Raw genomic sequence first — 22327 nt, 5'->3', positions numbered from 1 at the left:
AACCCATTCATCCCAGAATCAATTTCAGCATTCTGAAATAATTTATTAAATGCCTATATTAATTAGGCAGGAGTAAAATGACAAAAGATATTTTGTTATTTTATGAGTGATATTAAGTTCAGGTAGGAATAAATAGGACAAGGAGTTCAAATTCTTTGCATCATAAGATGGTTTAAGTTTGAATCAGCAAAGTCTATCTTGATGCCTGGTATCTGGAATTCATCATTTCAAAGAGGGCAATTTAGAGGACAATTTAATTTCTCACTGCTCTAGGATCCTTTTGGTAATTAAAAAAAAAACCCTAGAAAATTAGTTAGTAATTTTAGGAGTTATCAATTACTAGCTATTTTACATTCTGTACCTTTTGATCTTTATGTCTGGTGAGGCAAATACAGAACATTATCAAAGTTTTTGCAGATGAAAATCTCAGACTTGTAGAAATGTGCATTTGTTCAGGGTCGAAAGTAGAACCAGACAACAGACTGACTCATTCTTATTTGTCTTAACTGATGTCGGTCCTTTCTTTGAGTTAAAGTCTAATGATATAGTTCAATAACCTCACGATTAATAGTCACATGATGTCTTTTTTTTTTTTTTTGTAGTTTGTCACTCTAGAAGGTTACTTAACATGAAAGTCACTGTGTTCCTCTAGAAAAGAATTACATTAATTTTGTACTTCAAAAAGACATGGCATCTTGTTCAGCACCAGGAATAACATAAGCCCATTGGGTTTCTCCATATCTTGCTATCTAAAAACAAAGCTGAGTTTGTGTTACATTTCAGAAGTATTTCAAATTAAATTCCCAGTATATCAATTTCTCACTTCTATTATTAAATCCTGTTACTTTACTTTTGAGGTAAGCTCTCAGGTAGTCCTGGCTGGCCTTGAACTCTCAGGCATTGGAGGATGACCATAAACTTTTGATCTACCTGCCTAAGTTCTGCAGCACCACATCTAATCTTATGTGTCCCTGGGACAGAACACAGAACCTTGGGCATTTGAGTGGCAAGCATTCAAGGCAACAAACAAGCTAAACCAAAAGTGAAATGGGGGAAGCTACTTTTATTTATTTGAAATGCTTGAAATATACATACCTTTCTAGCAGTCAAGAGAAAGAAGTTAGTTTTTGGGTCTTAGAGTAAAATTGCATGAAGAGTATATTAATGACAACTTTTGAAATGACACATTTTTCTTTTGAGAGGAATGAAGAAAGCCATCTTCATGGTAATGTCCACTTTTCAGCACACTGAATAATCAAAGTTACTTATCCATGAAGGAATTTGTACAGATAAAAACATCAAAATTACTCTGGCATTGACTTCAACAAATAACCTTAATTATAGATCGTCTTAAAAACAACAACAACAACAACAACAACAACAAAAAAGGACACAACTTTCAACTTCCTGGCCAAGAGAATTTTATTCAGGTTTGATTAATCTAGTTACTGAAAATTATAGAAAGCAAGTATTTTAAATATGTTCAGTATTTTATCATTCTAATTGCAGTTTATCTTAAATTATAGAGAAATTCTTAAATTTAGGAAGATTTTAATTAATTCTTCTCAAAAACATTTTAAGTTCTAATCCCTAATAGAGAAGCTATTTGCAACTGATCCCTGGCTGAGCGAAGGAAAAATCAGTTTTCTTCAATGGAGTGTCACTAGGTAGGTATATATCAACCACACTCCAGAGCAGGGCTCATGCCCTCTTTATTGTTGTTTGAGTTCTTATTGCTTTCTTCTGTTTTGATTTTGTGTTTTCTTGTCCTATTGATTTTCTTTCTTTTTTTTTCTTTTTTTTTTAAAGAGCGTATGAGTTTAAATTTTTTTTTTTTTATTGTTTTTGAGAGAGACAGAAAGAGCTTGAAGTTGGATATGTAAGAGGTGAGGATGATCTAGAAAGAGCTGAGGAAGGAGAAGAACATTACCAAAGTATAGTATGTGAAAAAAATTAAAAAAGAATCACAGGCATAAAGAGATAATTTTAGCTTATAGATTCCTTACAGAGTTTTAATATTTTGTGAAGTAATAGCACAAATTACAAAAACAATGACATGTCAACCAACATTTATAACAGCTTGTTTGTTTGACACCATTTTAAGGGCTTTACTAGCTCACAGAATATTAACAAAAAGCTGGGCAGTGGTGGTGCACACCTTTAATCCCAGCACTTGGGAGGCAGAGACAGGCCGATTTCTGAGTTCGAGGCCAGCCTGGTCTACAGAGTGAGTTCCAGGACAGCCAGGGCTACACAGAGAAACCCTGTCTTGAAAAACCAAAAAAAAAAAAAAAAAAAAAAAAAAAAAAATTAACAAAATCATTTGAGTAGGATATGTTTAATCATTATCTTCATTTTGTAGATGAGGAAACTAATGTATAGACAAGTTTAACTCTGTCTTAATAATTAACAAAGTTGGTAGAAGAGATGGAAACTGAACTGAGGTAGCCTGGCTCTACAGTAAAACTGAATAGCATCAATAGTAAACCAATTGAGGACTCCAAGATCTGAAAATAAGAACATATGTCTATAATATGTACTACCTAATGTGTAAACTAAAAGGCATTCTTAGTTATCTATCATGTTAGGAAGATAACAAGTTAATAAAATTTAGGTATATTACAGAACAATTTCCTGCCTTATAAGCAGTCAGTGACAGGGATCCTATTTCAGATATGATATGTGAAGAAATACTATAATGGCAAGTAACTGTATTTAATACCAATAAGAATACTACAACTTAAGCAATACTCTATGTTGTTTTAGCTTGAGTAATTATTTACCTCAGTAAATAGGAAAGGACAATCAGAAACATTTAATAGGACGCCATTCAAAGAAGATTTAAAGGAGAAATGAAATCAAGAACAACATTTAAAAGAACCAATAAGGCTAGAAAACATTCTTTAATTTGCCAAAGCTAAAGTTCTGCCCCATCACACAGTACACAACTAGATTCTACTTAATGCCACATATCAATAAATACTCACACACATATAACATGGTATTAAAACTTGATACTACTTAATGTCACATATCAATAAATAAATACTCACACACATATAACATGGTATTAAAACTTGATACTACTTAATGTCACATATCAATAAATAAATACTCACACACATATAACATGGTATTAAAACTTAAACCTTTTTCTTTTCCAAAGGAAATCACAAATAGAAGCAAGACAAGAGAATGTAACATACCTCAAACATCCTAGCAGCAGTACACCTGACAAGTGCAGAAGTATGAACAACACCATACCATAGAACAGTTAGCAACAGCTCATGATAGGCCGGGTTTGCACTGTGGACGAAAAATGATAACATTAAGATCTAAGCCACATGTCCAAGTGCTGCATCGAAAAATCACTATGTGTATATATATTTATTACACATATAAGCACATTAATGATAAAACACTGGCAGAGCATATGAATGAAATGTACGTTTATTACATCACAGCTCAGATCCCACATAAAGTACCTTTATATTTAATTCAGAATTTATATTTACATTCAGAATTTATATTATATATTATATAATATATTCAGAATTGCACTTTCTAAGCATCTACAGTTGTGACAGAAATTCTAAACAATAGCATGAAAACTAAAATTACAAATAAAAACAGGAATGGTAGGACATTCCTATATACAGAACATAGGAGGTGAAAGTCAAAGGATAGCAAACTCTAGGCTAGTCTCCACAATGTAGCCAGCCAAGGTCTATAAAAGCATGTTTTGTCACATGGTTGTAGTTTAAAGCCTATTCAAATAGAAGATGGTGTTATTAGTGAGTGCACCTCCTAGGGGCTCTGGCCTGTATCACAGCTGATGTGAAGGGTAGGCAGGAGGATTGCCAGGTTAAGTGCTGCATGAGCTATAGCATGAATGAACTCAAGTCAAGGCCTGCTAGGGCAACTAAGTGAGATTCTGTTCACAACAAATGAAAAAAAATTAAAAAGAGGCTCCATGGGAGAGCATTTGTCTGGCATGCATATGGGTCCAGATTTAATTTCTAGTACCACAGAGAAAGAATGACTGAGCTGTAAGTACTCCGGTAACCATGACTTGTGATTAGAGAGACTAAGCACATTACAGGGAACTGAGTAAGGGGTCTGTGAGGCTCTCTCTCTCTCTCTTTTTTTTTTCCTTTTTTTCATTCTGGGAAGCCATTTAAAAAAAATCTGTACTTGATCATATTTTTCTACTAGCTTCAAAGTAAGTACTAGTCTGTACTGCTTTTCTCATAAAAAACTCACAACACACTGACTACAAAATATTTAAGAATAATCTAGTAAAACCCAAACCAACTCAAAATGTAAAATGTTAATTCTTAAAAATAATAGTTATATGATTAGGTTTAATAATTCCTTCATTGTATAAGTCTATCTGAAAAACTATATATACCTTAAAACAAAAAAAATCATATATCTTATACTATGTTTCTTCTCTAGCTGTTTAAGCATGTGATAGCTCCCTTCCCCCCTTATGGAAAGCACTGTCCTGCTTCAGTCTGGAATGGGTGCTCCTTTCATCTTTTAAACTCCTAGGTGGGACTTCCCACTGCTATCACTCAGGCGCTTCCCTTCCTTGTTTAAGACTCAGTTTCCCAAGTCTTACGTCTTTTTCTTTAATATGTTTTTAAAAACAAAAGCAAAACAACCTATAAGCTACTTTGTTTTTACCCAAGTTCCACAAAAGAAGCCTTCAGGCTGTCAAGAGGAGCATGAGACAGTGAAAGCAGCGTCATGACATCTTCCAAGAAGCCAACTAACAGCTTTCGGTCCTCTTCCTACAGAGGAAAAATACTGATGATGAATTCCCAAACAATTAAGTAGAAATAAATGTCATAATTACCTATCTTTAATAAGAAATGATTACCACATGAGGATAATAGATCCCACTTAAAAATATTATTCATTAAGTGTATCCATGGTTACAAAGGTCAAAGGCTATCATAATCTGATCTTGCTGTCCAATAGAGTAGCCAGTAGCCATGATTATTTATATTTACATTAAAAATGTTAAGTAGCATAAAAAATTCTTTAGCCACACTAGATAACAGCCTTAAATACTGAGGACAGTAGCCTTGGTATTAAATGACTCTGCTATATAGCTATATACTATATACTATAAAAGTTTCATTGGTTCATCTTGATTTAAGGTATAATATTTTATTAAAATTTATATTACCAATTTTAGTTTCCATAAATGGTAGCTATACACAGCTAATACAAACCACCAAAACAGTTGCCTTTCTAATGGTAAAAAGTTCCAAGAATTATGTTTGCAGTATCCAGTGGTGAAAACTCCAGTTACTCTACAGTTCAAGTTTGTGATTAAAAATAAATTAGTAACATTTTCAAGCCTTATTCAATGAATCACTATAACTTTTAAGAAATGAACAAACCTGTAAGATCACAGGTAAAACTAATCTGAATGGAATGCATAAGGGAAGGAATCTGATACTCTCCCAGGAAATAAATGCATAATTTAAGGACAAACAGCCAAAAAAGATATAAGTCAAGGACACACCAGAAGGTCCAGAAGGAAGACTGCACTACATCAAATCAAGATGAGATAGAGAATTTCATCTGTCAGGGAAAAGGGAAACTCAACTGATGAAACTACCTCATCAGATTGCCTATAGGCAAGTCTGTGGGCATTTCTTGATTAATGATTCTTGTGAAGGGTCCAGCCCAGGTGGGCAGTGCTGCCTGAACAAGTGGTCTTGGGCTGCATAAGGCTGCACAGGCCACGGACGGCAAGCCTGTAAATAGTATTCCTCCATGGTCTTTGCTTTATTTCTGCCTTGGTTTCCCTCAAAGATAGACCATGACTGGGACACGTAAATCAAATAATCCCTTTCCTTCCAAAGTTGTTTTTGGCAAGGCCTTTATCACAACAGAAGAAAGTAACAGAAACCAAGTTACCACTAAAGTCAAACAGAGTAAATATAACTTTCAGAAACAAACTGGAAGTCTAAAAGATTACAGTGAAATAAGGTCTAAAAATAGACTTTCAAATGAGCATGGAGTCTTTTGAGTTTTTAAAATTAACTGTAATTACTTCCCATTTAAAAAGTATCAAATAGTATTGATTTATATAAGTGAGAAATTTCATGTGTGTGGCCTAGTACATGGTGGGCAGTACTCAGGCACTAAGCTACATCCCTAGCCCTCAAGATAGTTCTTGTTTACTAATGTAACTATAGGTTGTGGTTTATCCTAATACAAATAGTACTTAGCAAGAAGAACCATTAACTGTTGGTGTATGTTTTCTGAAATGAGCAACCTGGGCAATCTGTGATTACTACCTCAATTTATTAAATGTTCTGTGATGGAAAAGCTCTTATCATTTTGAATATTGTAATATATTTAGATTTCAGAGTCACTCCAGGGATAGGTCCTTACTCATAATAGCATTAAGTATGTTTTAAGTAACTTTGTTGCTGTTACTTTTTTCTGTTGTGATTAAGGCCAATACAAAAACAACTTTGGGAGGGAAGGGACTTACATGTTCCAGTCCTACTACATGCCATATTTTGTATCTGGTAACTTATCATGCTTTAAAATATGGTCAAAATCAAACCTCTATCACAACTGTGAAGTTAAAAAGAGAAAAATATTCATATCAGATTTGATACTATGTTGACCTAACTTCCAAATCAAGTGGAGAAGAAAATAGTATTATACTACTGTTCACAGTGCTGTTTGGATTTAACATAACTTCAGGAGTATTTCAGTCAATGCTATGTGACTGAAAATATTATGACATCATAGAAATTAATTTAAAAAATCTTTAAGGAATACTGTGCTACTTTTAACAGAACCAGAACTTAGATGGCTGGTATTTACGGTGAGTTTTAACTGTGATGCTTATAGAATTCAAGGGACAAAGAAGCTAGGTATCTGTGGGTGAAAACCCAGAAAATAGTCAGAGAAAACATGCCTTTTCCTTCTTATGATCCACCTGCTAATATACCTTGACATGGATCATGATATCTACTTAAAGTAACAGCGAATACAGTGTGACAGTCTATTGCCTCAGCAGTAAGCAATGAGCCACAACTCCTAGTTTAGTTCCCTATGCCTGAATCTGGGTTGGGTTTGTGACTTATTTATACTAAGTTGTGTCAATTCTGAGACTAACGTTTAGTCCAGCACATTCTACTTTCATTCCACTCATGTTTTTGAATCACCAGGTCAGGTAATGGAAGACAGACAGAGGTCCTTTCCTGTGGGTGGTAGAGCTCAGTCACCCTTGCCAACGTTTAGCTTATGCAGCATGAATGACCATAGAAGAACCAGCAAAGGTCAGACAGGCTGACTGCAGAATCATAAACCAATGGTTTAAAACTGCTGTAAGAATACTATGTCTTGGGGTAGTTTAATATATAGAGGTAATTAAGAAAAATAAAATATTACTAAAGGGTACCCTGGTAAAAACAAGTTTCTACTGTATTTTCTAATTTGGTTTATCTAATACATGTACTGTTATTTATTTATTGAAAACATCATGTAACATTAAATTTATTTGTTAAATTGATACTTAATTTGGAGACTTATTCAAATATGCTCATTATAAAACATTTCCTAAGTAACACTTTTGTTTTTGTTTTCTTCTGGGTAACATTTTCAACAAAGCAAGAGGTTTTGGGTTGAACTCAGCAAGCAAACATCAGGTACTGTCTAGTGAGAAATCACCTTTACTGCAGAGGAAGACTCTTCTCTTACCTGAATGTAACACGTGAGGACTCCTGTTGCATAAATGGGGACAGTAGCTTTAGTGAGGACCCCATTTCCTGCTGAGGAATCTAAAATTATTAAAATATTTTTAAAAGTTCTAGTATACTTTAAGTGTAAAGACAGAAAATCACAATTGTATTTAAAAGCACAACTATTTACAAGATTCTTTTGGGAAGCATTTTGGTGAAGACAACATTCTGTGTTGTTAACCACAACTTAATACTTCTGAAGTGGCATTAGCACCCACACTTCTAATAGATGGAAAGTGAACTTAATAGCCAAATTGGGATAGACTCCTGTTTCTAGAATAAAAAACCAAAAACTTACTTTCTTTTTTTTTTAACTTTCATTTTTTTTAAAGATTTATTTATTTTATGTATATGAGTACATTGTAGCTGTACAGATTGTTGTGAGCCATCATGTGGTCTCTGGGAATTGAACTCAGGACCTCTGCTTACTCCGGTCCAAAAATTTATTTATTATTATATGTAAGTACACTGTAGCTATTTTCAGACACAACAGAAGAGGGCATCATATCTCATTACGAATGGTTTTGAGCCACCATGTGGTTGCTGGGATTTGAACTCCAGACCTTCGGAAGAGCAGTCAGTGCTCTTAACTGCTGAGCCATCTCTCCAGCCCCCAAAACCTTTCTTTAAGTCTCTCAAGCACCCATAGAGCCAGGTCTTGGTAAATTTGTATGCTTTTAGGTTGTAGCATTTTGTAGAACATAAAGGCACTTAACTAAAAGTAGTACCCAGATATACATTTTTTAGCTTGTTTTATCTTGGGGATTCTACTTTCCAAAGGCCTCAACTATATGTACTGTAGGCTTTTGGTCAGACAGTGCCCTGTTAATGTTCATGGAGGAGGAATTAGACTACATAAATGAAAAGAAAGAAAAGCAAGAGATTCCAACCATGACTGTGTGACATATGACCACTCTCTAAGAGTTGTTGTCTACAAATAAAGTAAGAGTTAAAAAGAAAACTTCCAGGGCTGGTGAGATGGCTCAGTGGTTAAGAGCACTGACTGCTCTTCCAAAGGTTCTGAGTTCAAATCTCAGCAACCACGTGGTGGCTCACAACCATCCATAATGAGATCTGATGCCCTCTTCTGGTGTGTCTGAAGACAGCTACAGTGTGCTTACATATAATAATAAATAAATCTTAAAAAAAAAAGAAAACTTTCAGACATGACAATGAGGTAAATTATTTAATTCATTTACTGATCATTACACACTTGTTTTAATTAACTTCTATGTTCTTAAATTTCTTTTTGATGTTGTTGTTACTGTACCTCTATTTTTATAATTTATTTAGTTCCAGAGCCATACATAAAGAAATTGAGTTGATTTAACAATTGTATATGATTTCAACAACAAAACAGGTTTCACATTAGTTAGCATTTAAAGTTTATTTTGCTGGTAAAGGTAACTTTCATGGGAGGATATTGGTGTCAGCTGAACATGACAGTGGTAGTAGAAGATTAAATCTGGGCTGGAGTAAGTGGTATTTAGCAATCTTGACTTTAAAAATGGAGTTAATGATCATTTTCATTCTGAACAATTAACTATTCACAGCTAACTTGATTTTAAAAGCTGTCAATTCTCAGTAATTAATTTTTTCTTTACTAATTCATCATCAGAATTAGTAACCAACTCAAGCATCAACAATTAGTCATTCTAAATATCAACTCTTTAAAAAAAGCTACTAAAGGTAACTAACTGTATTGGCTGGTTGGTTTTGTGTTAACTTGACACAAGCTAGAGTCATCAGAGACAAAGGAGCCTCAGTTGAGGAAATGTCTCCATGAGATCCAGCTATAAGGCATTTTCTCAATTAATGATCAATGGGAGATGGCCCAGCCCATGGTGGTTGGTGCCTTCCCTGGGCTGGTGGTTCTGGGTCCTATAATGTGAAGCAAGCCTGTAAGCAACATCCTTCCATGGCCTCTGCATCAGCTCCTGCCTCTAGGATCCTGTCCTGATTTCCTTTAATGATGAACAACACTACAGAAGTAGAAGCCAAATAATCCCTTTCTCTCCAACTTGCTTTTTGGTTATGGTGATTGGTTTCAGCAATAGAAACCCCAACTAAGACTGTAAATTTTGGGAAGTATTTCTTAAACTCTGCTTCCTTCAAAACAAAACAAAATAATAAAATACCCGTACTTTGTACATGTCACTGACATTTTATTCATTCTTCAACTACTTCTAAGGACACCAGAAATGTAATTTTATAGACCACCTAATCACAATATTGAGGTAAGATTTTAGACAAAGAATTGTCTATGTGTTCAAGACTGATGAAATAGAAGTTGCTACATATTCCATTTAATATTTTTTATAATTTATTTTTAGAACTGAAAAAATACACAGGCGTACAAGAGGTATACACGATCACTTTCTTAGGCCAGTGACACTGGCTTAGAGTGATTCTATACCTGCACTGTCTATGACAGATGGGTGAAAATGATCAATGCAAAGTTTGATCACACAGACCCATAGTTTCTTTAAATTTTCTGTTTCATTAAAAAAGCAAAAACCTTCCATAATCTTCATTACTTTCCACTGTTATTTTATGACATTTCCACTCTTATTTATTAATGCTGCTTGTTAAGAATGAAGTATTCTGAGCACACCAGGGCACCCTCTAAGGATTAAGCACCTAGTTTGAGAAACTTGGCCTTAGGCCAGTTTGGTCACAAAGTAGTTATTTAAAAGTAAAGTGAGGACGGAAGAATTCACCCTATGGGAAGATAACTGACATGGCCCAGAGGGATGACTAAGAGCTTCATGATACACATTTTCCTTTTCAATTACTCTTTTAAATGTATGTAATTTAATGATACTGAATATAGTAACTGAATATAGTATTTTCCCTGAATAAAAAGGTTCAACTTTTTAAAAAGTAATAATGGACATACTTACCAATATTTTCTTCAGAAAGTCTTAAAATCTCTTGGAACTGGGGTTTTACCTAAGTAATGCAAAAGAAAGACCTATGGATTAATTAGTGATAAAATATATACTTATTACTGATACAGGTATATATTAAAATGGTCAGAAACATATTATATTTAATTAACAGGATCTTTACAGATAAAAATCAATTCAAATCAGCAGGTATTTTCAGAATAGTCTTTGGTTTCTTTTCTTAAAATAATTTCAATATAATTTTAAGTACTTAAAATTATTTCCTCCTATAAACTAAATTTAGAGACCAAAAAGCTCACCTGCAAACCATTACATGAGTAAATATTATATCACCATAATATGATTAGAATTATTGGAAAAAGCATCTGGTTATATTTGAAAGGAAATTCTCCTTTAGAATTGTCATGGTTAGCATATTCACAGTCAATAAATTCCTTCAAGTAAGAATTTTTTCTTCACTATCTTAAGATAGAGCAAATGCTCAAGTTTTTAAAAATGGAATTATCATAGATTTCAAACTACTGAAGACAATTCTGCAGTGTTCAATATTTAAATTACTCCTAAATGTTTTTCTGAACCCATACAGCTAGCTATTTACTCAGGAACTATTGAGCAATTTCCAGTGAAAATGGTAACAGACTGGGGAAGAGGTAAAAGGATTTTGCTTCCTTGTCAGCATCTCAGTCTTTTTAATTCATATATTTAATGCAGACTAAAATGAAGAACAGTGGGGAAAGATTAATCTGCAGAATCATAGTCTCTTCATTTCGCAAAACACTAATAATTACTGAACTTATTAAAGCAGCTAATACACTATAAGGAAGTCTGAACAGAATACTTTTTTGCTTTAAACATTGCAATAATACAGATTCAACAGGAGCAGAAACTTAGTGTTTACTATGAGTATCTTGATGAAAACCAGATTAAAAAAACATTAAAACTCTTTTAAAATTAGTTCTCTAAGCAACTATCCTAGCAATAGACTATGAGGACAGAATTGAAGACATGTGACATTGGCTGTAAGCATCCTTAAATTTTAACATGTGAAAGAGTAAACATCGTAGGCCACAGTGACAAACTACACCCTGGTAATGACTGAGACACTCATTTGAGTCTCCATGCTGCTTTTAAGAAGTGGAACCCTTGGAGCAAATGTTACAGGTTGCTGTGGCTCCTCACCTCAGGTTTTTATCAAGTGCTAAGCAGACAATTGCTTCCAAAATCTGTTCTATATAGCAAAAAACTTGATCACTACTCAAAGGATTGGGTTCTTTCCCCTGATATGCCCATGGTAAAAGCTTTTGATAGATTTACTGTGGCAGATCTCATAATAAAATCTCAGTATACCCTAGGCTGAGGCTAAATATACTACTAAAATTTAACTTCTTAAGAGATAAAGAGAGGGATCGTGTTATCATTTACTTTGTTAAAGAATTATCATATTATGATTTTGTCTCTTGAATATAAGAAAAGATATAATATAAGTATTTACCTTAGTGTTTGTAAAAATTTTGCCAAATGTCCGGCAAAGACGCCAGAAAAATCTGGAGAATTCATGGACACAGGCAGTTGAGGTTACATTAATTTTGCCCACTATTTCTATAAGCTGTGGCAACCTGAATGTGAAAAGAGAGAAAAACAGGAGGGGCACATGTAAATGACTGTCTCCATAATCTGCCTGCAATGGCACAGATGCAAAACCTGCATCCCTATGTTCTCTGTAAGCAAAGGATGGCTTTCACATCCTCAAATATCTTAACTGCTTTTTTTTTAAAACAGAGTTTTCTGCATGTTAAGTTAACGGGATTCAAAATCATGGGTTTGATACATTACAAAACCTTGGTTTACACAACATTCATTCTAGTCTCAAAACTAATAAATTAGAATATTGTTTAAAGTCCTCTACTTCTACTAAACTCAAGGTGGCAGATCAGTCCTGACATAACATAAAAGATGCAGTTTCTTCACGGAACATTACATACTCACTGGGATAAGTATTGTCTTTCAAGCTTTGCTGCTCAAGATGCCAATTTATGTTTCTTAAACAAATTAAATCTATTTTACAAACTTTCTGTCTCCAGTCTAAATATGTTTCTTAAACAAATTAAATCTATTTTACAAACTTTCTGTCTCCAGTCTAAATATGAGCCTTTTGTCTATTGAGCTATAAAATGGACATGGAGGTGGTAACTTACAACTGATTGACAACCCAGAGTAAACTCTCCCAGCCTGTCGTGCCTTCATGTTCCAGTTGGTAATCATAAAGTTGTAGCAGCACTGCCAATTGCTCACGACTTCCAATAACAGTAGACACATCTTGCAGAGGTGACATAGGCCGAGGGAACCTAGTCACTGTAAGTAACAGAAGCAAAACAAATCACACAGGAAAAAGGAGTTGACTACTTAGCTATTCTGTCCAAAACAAAATAAGGCCCTCAGTCTAATACTTAATTAACATGTTATAAACTTTAAATCTCAAACATTAAAGGGAATTTGAAACCCCCACACTTTAATAAATGCTTTAATGAAAGTTTGTTAGTGAAAATTATGTTTATGTAGGTTAAATTAAAATTGGTTCAAAGGAAAGACTCCAATAAAAAACATGGCTTAAGTTAAAACAAAACAAAACAAAAAAAAAAGTATAATTCTACCATACTGATCATTCCAATGAAATAATCTATAAAAGATATCCTAGGGACTAAAATTAAAAGCAGGGAAAATATGTTTCACAAGAGAAAATGATGATGTAAAATACTAAAACCTCAGCTGAACAAACTTCTTTAGTAGTTAATTTTCAATATTAAGTGTCTTATTTTAAAAAATTTCAGTCTAAAACAAGTTAATGTAAAGTACTAAAGCCAGTGACAGTAAGCTAAAGCACAATCTATACAGTTACTGTAACCAAGATCCCATACTCTAAACTTAAAAATTCTGAAGGAAAACTAAAAGAACTCACTTTTAAATCATGTAACTAAATATGAATATATACAGGTATATATTAGTATATTTTAAAAGCTTAAGCATATTAATAAAGCCTATAATCCTATGGACCATAATCAGATTTCTTTTTTAAATTATATTTTAATTTTGCCTGTATGTGTGTTTGGCGGGGGGCTGGGGGGGTGGGTGGTACATATGTGCTATAGTATGCATAGTGGTCAGAGGACAGTTTATAAAAGCAGGTTTTCTCTTTCTATCACATGGGTACTAGAGATTAACCTCAGGGCATCAAGCTTGATGGCAAGAACCTTTACCCACTGAGCCATCTTGATAGTATATACTATTATATATATAAATATAAATATTAATATATTGATATTATTAATATTTATTACTATTAATACATATAATATATATTAATAGTATATATATAATATTCCATAGTATTACGGAATATTTACATGACTATTAATTGAATAATAGGGACAATTTAAACCCTTGTTCTGCGGACCACCGCCCTCTGTAGACATGCCCTGCCCCATCCTAATAAATGCTCATTTAATTCCGGAAAAAAAAAAAAAAAAAAGCTCCAAGCTAAAAATAAGACTAGCAAACTCTTGTGCTGCAATAGGCATTCAACAATATATTAAGTGTAGAGTACGGTCATGGCTGCTATGTGAACTCTCCTATTTGTACTCACAATACACAAAGACAGAAACGTGGGTAACATCACGACCTGGATTTCTGCTTGAATTCTTACTAGCCTTGCTCAGCAATAGGAGATATGGATAATGAGGGGTACCTGTGTTTAAACTTCTACATCACATAAAATCATATCTGATACAATTTCAACCAGAGTTCTATCCCCTTGGGCGCAAGCCGATATTCTGTGATGGAATGAATGCTTGTATTTCAAAATTATTGGTATAGATTAGAAAGCAATGTAATACTTAGAATTAAAGTAGATGGATTGAGATTGACTATAAAAAGAGTGAGACTGAAGGCCTTCTAAAATCTGAGTCCAAAAGAAACAAAATGATGACAGGAAATAGGCAATTAGGTGGATAACTTAGCTATAGAGAAGAAATAGGAAAGTCTGGGTGGGTGGGCATAGTGGTAAATTCCTTTAATCACAGCACTTAGAAAACAGAGACAGGCCTCTGAGTTGATGGCCAGTCTGATCTGCAGAGTGAGTTCCAGAAGCCTTAAAATATTTGTTTATTTAACAACTGTTTTAAAAAATTGAAATCTATCATTCATGAATATAGAAATTCTCAGAATACCATTTTAATAAGATGGTAAAACAATAGCGTTTTATCAGCAATGAAATGTGCACAGTAGTTGTAAAGAATAACAGCTGCTATGAATCTCTGGAGGTTAGTTTTAAAATGTCAGACAGTGCTTCCTTGTTCATGAGTATACCCCAAGTGCCTGATGTAAACTTTGGTTAACATTATGAAATAACTAGCAATAAACAACTTGCATCTATCATCCTTTATAAAAAAACCACAAATCTTTAGACATAGTAAATTATATACCCTAAGTTGTACATAGGTATATACCAAGATATAAACATAGATAAGTAGATATTCCTTAAAAGATAGTCAATTTTCACTTACAATAAACAGAACACTTAAATGAAGGATACGACTTTAATATTTAATTAAAAGCTGGGTGTAGTGGCACACACCTTTCACAACAGCACTCCAGAGGCAGAGGCATAGAGAGACCCTATCTCAACCACCACCACCACCACCACCACCACCACCACCACCACCACCTCCACAAGCCAAAGAGGTACAGCAACAGTAACTAAAACCAAAAGATTATTATTGCATAATGAAGTGTTGCAGGTTGGCTTAACCCTGCTTGTATTGTAATGTTAATTTGCCCACCCCTCTCCCCAAGACTGGTTGCCCCTGAGACAAGAGAGTCCTCACATAAGATGCTGAGTGGCCCTGCCCCAAGTTATTTCTAATTGGTAAATAAAGATGCCAACAGCCAATAGCTGGCAGAAGAGACATAGGTAGGATTTAGGTTTTGTGGGCTTGGGGTCTAACAGTACCATGAGGAGAGAGAAGAGTGCAGGAGGAGGAAGGGGAAGATGTCATGGCTTAGGCGAGGGCCGGCCAATTGGAGTTACGAGCAGCCCAGATGAAACACTGTAATAACTTGGGGTTATCAATAGGAAAGTAGATATTAACAGCAGAGGGTAGGTAGTTGCCCAGCTCTTGTGTTGTTGAAGGCTTATTGTAAATATAAAGGTATGTATGCCATTCATCCAAGAACTAAAAATAGCTAAGGTGGGGTAGAAACCTCAGGTCAGGAATTAAATCCTTTTTACAACAACAAAGACAGTCACATGAAGTAGTACTTATATAAGGAATATGTTCAGAATGACAAGTGGATGGCAACAGTTGGAATTCAAGGAGTATTTGTTAAATACATTAAGAATGATAACCAATATTATAGGCTGAGCTAGTCTCTCTGCACCTCTCCAAAGTCTTCTGTTTGGAAATAGGACTGCTATTGGTATGTTTAAACAAAGTGAGCTCATATGGAAGGTGGACCGGGTAGGCTTCAAAGACAGTTCTCAGGTCTTTACTCTTAAAATATCTTCTGTCCCACAGAGCTACAAGATCACATATTTCTGCTGTTAAAGATACCTAGCCAGTGATACTTTGTTAAGACATCAGCAAACTAACACAGAAAACTAGGAGGAGGAAGAGAAAATTAGAAGTTCAAGTTAGTGCTGTGGTAGAATTACAAAGTGACTAGCTTTGAATTCTTAAGGGATCTCAACTTATGAAGTTTGAAGTTTTAAAATTACCTTTAATATAAGAATTCTTTAACAGAAGCTAGTAAGACACACAAATAACTTCACAAACCTAAAAATGCTACAAAAGTATTTCATATTCAGGAACAGCATCTGTACAGCCTTTTCCTAGTTGTACTGCAGTGTGGCTATGAATCACCTGCTCTACATTAAAAGTCATTTACTGGTTACTAGGAGTGTGACTTGATTTTTTTTTTTTTTCTTCTTTCTTTCTCCCAGTCCTGGGGATCGAATCTAGTACCCCTGCTCACATATTGAACAAGCATTCTGTATTCTCAGTCTGATTTCATGAGTTTCTGAAGATAAGTCATTTTCTTTAAGTGGGGGAGTGGGGAGAGTTCTTTCTATCATGAAAGGAAAATTTATTTATTATTAAAAATTACAATTGTATTTATCTTACCCTTCTGAAAATAAAAGAGCTAGGGAAGAAAAAATGGAAATGGCAAACTTCACACACTAGCACTAGTTATTATTAAATGAGCCTTTTCATTGACTCAGAGATATCTATTCCAGCTTCCTAACAAAGTCTATAAATACTGCCAGCCTTCACTATTGTGAGGCTCTGTCTCAACAATTCCCAAAACCATCCTATACAACCAACCAACAACCAAAGTAAAGCAAGCAAGCAAGCAAGCAAGCAAGCAAGCAAGCAAGCTACCCACCCACCTACCTACCTAATGGGTAACAGAAGCACAAATATTGCAAAATAATTTCAAATGACTTATCCATAAAAGATGAAACTATAACATTTATCTGAAGCTTTAATGGTCTCTAGACACAAGGTTCTATATATAATATATACATTTTAGTACCTGTTCCGATATATAATGATTAGAATCAAAACAACTCTTTGGGAAGCTAAATTGGTAATATTCTACACCTTCCTTCAAGAACCCAGTCCAGTACCTTCAATATGTGGTACTTCACCATGCAGCTTGGCTTTGCTGGAGAAAGGTGCGTTCTGTAGCACTAATGCAAAGAGAGATGGGATCAAGGACTGCAAGGCAGAAAGATACATGTGGAGCTTGTGTTCGTCCAGCCCGTGCTCTCCTTCCTGAAATATAAGGGGTAGGAGCTAATCTTAGGCTCTTGAAATCACACTGCAAGTTGGATGCGTAACTCCCTTTCTTTGGCAAATTAACATTTAAGGACCTCTACTTTAGATAACAAATGCATATGCACTTAACAGAGATGTTTATGAAAATTGTGAAGCAAGAAGGCACTGTAGACATACCAGAATGTTTAATATAAAACACTCAGGGCAAACAGTCATTTCCAATGCTGGGAACAGTTTTTCTGGGGAATGTCTTGTCTTTTGAAATTTTTGTATACTAGAGTGAGCCACAGAAGTCACAGTAAGTATGGCGCTGCCAATTCTGTAGAATCATTTGTTTTCTCTACTTCCTAAGTGCTTTCAGACACTTGGTACCATCTGTATTTGCAAGTACTAAAAGTACTATAAAACAATTCTATGTAGATAAAATGCAGCAGAAATTTCAAAAAGAAAGAGATGACAGAAAAAGGATTGATACGGTACCCAGAACCAAATCCTATAATGAAAATCCCAAACCTGAACACTATGATTAGAGATAAAGGTAGTTGTTGCATTCAAATTTACTTGAGATGTCATTGTTATAATAGGAAATACCTCTGCTATAATCTAAGAGATAGGACTTACTTACAGTTAAGTTTTAAATCAGTTAATTTCTATACAGAAACATTACTAAGAAGAAAACTGAAGACACTTAGAAGCAATATGGTATTATTCATACCATAGCAAAGTACACAAAAATCAAAGCATGTTAATTATCAGATAGAAAGAATGAAAATACTTAATATAAAAAAGATCCCTACATTTTCTGACCAAGCCACTTCAGGCTTCTAGTGCCCACTGTGAAATTTAGAAAGTTTTAAGATTTAAGCCAATATATATATACATACATATGATATCATCTATTAGTTTTATGATAAGAGCCTTGTAGATCCTTGAAAAATTTGAAACACAGAACATAAGAGTTTGGAGTCAGAAACAACTATAAATTTTTGTATGACAGCTGGAGGACCCCGGTAAGTTACTTATGCACCAAATCCTAATTTCTGTATAAAACACAAAATATACCTTAAAGGGTTCTAAGAGTGAAAAAGGTCTCTTTTTTATAAGAAACTAAAGTATTGATCTTATCAGTTTATATAGGCATCTATGAAATATCAGTTTTTCTGCTAGCCTCTCAAAGAACACTTAGAACAAAAATTAGATAAAGTATCTATTATTTTCTCAATGTTTCTTCAACTCTTCTGAGCACAATGAAGTTCTCTTTATGAAGTGTATACTGGAGTAGGTATTGTTACAGTAGTTTTGACAACATATAAATAAGAAGGCTACAGAGACTGAATATTTACTTATCTCTGCAATCTGGAACTAGGGCTGATGTTTGATGTAAAACAGTCATGTCCTCAGAGGATCCAAGGAGAACTGGCTTTCTATATAATGCTTGTGCAATCCGGGAAGATGCTAATTCAGCTACCAAGGCTCATTATGCTCTTTCTCTTCTAGCTTCTCAAATCTCTCATTAGTGATAATGTGTTATACTATTGGCTTAGGAGTACATTTTGTCTCTATTCCCCAATATTTCTCAACGATGGTCTAAAAAAGACCCTTTAAACTATTATGAACTATTTAAAAAAAGGGAAGAACTCACCCTGAGAAGCTTTTCAATCTTGTTCAGTAGTGTAGGTATAAGATGAGACTGTAAGTTTCCAAGTTCAGTTGTCCAGGCAGCATAGGCTGGTAAAAATACTTGGTGTGTTGCACTAACAACTCTTTCTGAGGGATCACCCAGGGCAGAGAGCAACAATTCAAAGCCCTGATAAAGAAAAAGGCAAGTGGAGATTGTTAAAAGAATAAATTTCTAAAAAAACTTTAAAAAATGCAACAAATATGTATTTCAAGAAATTGAGACATGTTTTAACTCCCATTTTCTTAAGTGTTAATGTATCATGGATGAGCAGAAATAGGGTGGGAAACATGCACACTCATTTGCAATTTCTTGACAGCTGCTGCACTGAAAGCAGCTGTCTTTTTCGTTGACTGCTTAGATACACCACCTCACTTGCAGACAACCAAATGTCTGAATCAGTACATTTCTTAAAAATTGATAACAGGGTAAAAGAAGTTTCAGCTGAAAAACATACCTGTTGATATTTGTCAGGATCATCAATGTAGCCCATAATGATACCCAGGCTTTTAATCACAGCTTCTCTTACCAAATCAGCCTTATCTTCCATTAACATCTGTTGCAACATTGAAAGAACCAAGGAACTACGGATTTCTTTCTGAAAATAACCAATATTTTTTTATGATTTATTTATGCTATTTAGTATGACAATACTTAATAACAATGTCAATTACAGCTGTGCCTTATCTTACTTTTAATCCAATTTCTTTTCATTGATTTATAAATGGTGTGTGTGTGTGTGGGGGGGGGCTTGTGCACACTGAGTCATTGCCTGTGATAGCCAGAGAACTTGGATCCCCTACAACTGGAGTTAGAGATGGTTGTGGAACACCTGGTGCGAATGCTGGAAACGCAGAGTTACATGAATGCCAGGCAGGGCTTAATACTGAGCTAACCCTCCAGCACCCCACACTACTAGTGTTCCCAGTTACGTTAAAAATCAGCTTAATTAAAGGATGAGATTAAAATTAAGTTATCAGGGGCTGAAGAGATAGCTCAGTGGTTGAAACCCAGTCCTGCTGTTACAGGTCTGAAGTTCTATTCCATATGTCAGGCAGCTCACAATCATCTGTTAACTATAGCTATACAGGTATGAATATTGCCTCCTGGAACAATTGCATTCATGTGTAGCCCCTATCCCTGTCTTTACAGACAATTTAAAAAATCATAAAAAATAAAGTTATCAATATCCAAGTTCATATCCTTCTTTGTAGTTATTGAAACTTGTTCAAGGTATAAAATTAATCAAGCCTAAGCTTGTTTTGGAATCTTTAAAATACATAAAAAACAGAATAAAAGCACAGACCTGGCTTTTGTTTTGACTTTTTATTAGGTCTTCTTAAGTGAACACCGCAAACATTTAAAACTATGAGCTGGTTGTATTTATGTAGACCTGTAATCCTAGCACATGGGTGATGGATTCAGGAGGATTAGAAGTTCAAGATCATCTTCTACATAGCAAGTTTCAGCCTGTCCAGGGTTTACAATGAGACTGTATTTCACAAAACTCAAAGCAAACCAAATTCCACAACAAGTCTCTGATACTTAAATTTCATTACTCCATCTCAGACTGAATGCCTCTATGATAATATACATATTGTTTATTTAAAAACATAGATTTTCTTTAAATCCAGAACGTTCATCACTTAAAAAAGGCTACTAATTTGTATAGGCTTCTTGTAGTATATACAAATTTCCCACAGTTCTAGAACCTACTTAAGATCCACTTTTAATCATTGGAAATGATTTGTCTATATGTATTCTCAAAATGTCACGAAAATGAGAATGTCACATATCCATTCTGAATAAGCTCAGCTCAACAGTATGTGTTTTCCCCCAAGAAAAACAGGCCCAGAAAAAAGTGACCGCCCTAAGTGTTTTTCCTGAAAACCTTGCCAAACCTCAGTGTGCAGTCAAAGTATTTCCTATTATTACTTTAATTTGTGTCATAGAACATTACAAATATCCAAGGGTTAAAATTTAGTAAAATGAATAATTTTACTAAATAAGCAAGGTTATTTATTTTTTTAATGAAGCTGTTTGTTTTAGGAATGTGGGCTCTGAAGAGCACATCCTTATCAGGACATTTGAGGTCTGCTTCTCTGATTAGTGCCATCCAGGAGCACTCTGCTCACCACTGCTTCTGTACCAGCAATGTCTGTGTAAGTATATGAGAGAAAAGAAGACCTTATTAGGAAGATAGGTTCCACCATATGTACTTTTTTGGAAGAAGCACAAGGAACTTCCCAGGGTTCTCAGAACCTACCGTCAGAATCACAAGTATAGGTACATATGTTTATATGCACACACAACCAATTAGGATATACTTATTTTTAAAAATTACATTAGTATAAGCCTCTTTTTTTATTTGTTTGCCTATCTCTTTATTATATTTAAAAAGCGTGTCTAAGAGGATTTGGATTAAAATGTATAATAAGACACTAAACAGAAACAAAGAAAAAGAAAACAGTTCTTACAGGAAGGTAAGGTGCCAATGCTCCACAGGACTCTGCCACGAGCAGTCGTCTTTCTGGATATTTGTGATTAATCTGGAGTAAAAAAACCAAGCATATTAGTCAAGTGTAAGCAACATACCCTCTCTTCTCCCAAGGGCAATTACTTTTCACCATATATCCTGCTAAGACTACAATATATTGTCTTCCTTTTCCATTTCTGGCAATCCCTGTGTGGCTATACCTGGATCAGGAATAAGGGAATCAAGGACAGCCTAAATATTAAGGCACAGGGGTATCTGTTAAAGAAAAAAAAGGAAAAAAATCAAAGATGAAGAATTGGCAATGTATCTAGAAATTAAGTATTTGCCTAGGACTACACTTTTCTTAGGATATCAGAAGAAGCAAGATCTTCTCTTAGCAAAAGAAGCACAAGTCTTAGTTGGAACTCATGCTTGTAGCATGTGATAGACATCAGTCTGCTCTCTGCTAAAAGGGCTAGCAAACAGGTTAATCATGACTTAACCAGCGAGATGAGAATTATGTTTCCTTTTTAAGAAGACTTCTTTCCTGTTTGTATATGCAAAACAGTGGAGTTTTGCTATGTGCTAACTACACTGAACCATAACAACAACAACAAAAAAGACACATACTGGGTTTTGTTCCCATATGT

The 22327-nt window shown here is 34.6% G+C and overlaps 1 protein-coding gene across 10 annotated transcripts in view; it reads right to left on the bottom strand.

The window, feature by feature from the left end:
* Positions 1 to 22327, bottom strand: part of Relch (RAB11 binding and LisH domain, coiled-coil and HEAT repeat containing) — an 89403-nt gene that overhangs the window by 16333 nt on the left and 50743 nt on the right. For 7 of the 10 annotated variants that reach the window (XR_015047570.1, XM_029483563.2, XM_029483566.1 and 4 more), the window contains 10 exons: positions 21679 to 21750; positions 19659 to 19799; positions 19166 to 19330; positions 17373 to 17520; positions 12886 to 13042; positions 12183 to 12306; positions 10685 to 10733; positions 7741 to 7820; positions 4690 to 4796; positions 3207 to 3306 (listed from right to left, as the gene is read on the bottom strand). Coding sequence is in view for 9 of the 10 variants with exons in the window: in XM_029483563.2 (XP_029339423.1) it covers positions 3207 to 3306; positions 4690 to 4796; positions 7741 to 7820; positions 10685 to 10733; positions 12183 to 12306; positions 12886 to 13042; positions 17373 to 17520; positions 19166 to 19330; positions 19659 to 19799; positions 21679 to 21750 (1143 nt within the window). In the remaining variant the exon portion in view is untranslated. The remainder of the gene's footprint in view (positions 1 to 3206; positions 3307 to 4689; positions 4797 to 7740; positions 7821 to 10684; positions 10734 to 12182; positions 12307 to 12885; positions 13043 to 17372; positions 17521 to 19165; positions 19331 to 19658; positions 19800 to 21678; positions 21751 to 22327) is intronic. The other 3 variants (XM_029483570.1, XM_021159003.3, XM_029483569.1) reach the window with 2 other exon arrangements.

Source organism: Mus caroli, unplaced genomic scaffold (assembly GCF_978045245.1).
Source record: "Mus caroli unplaced genomic scaffold, Mus_caroli_1 scaffold_1, whole genome shotgun sequence".
NCBI classification, from domain to species: domain Eukaryota; kingdom Metazoa; phylum Chordata; class Mammalia; order Rodentia; family Muridae; genus Mus; species Mus caroli.
This window is presented reverse-complemented; position numbering and strand designations above follow the sequence as displayed.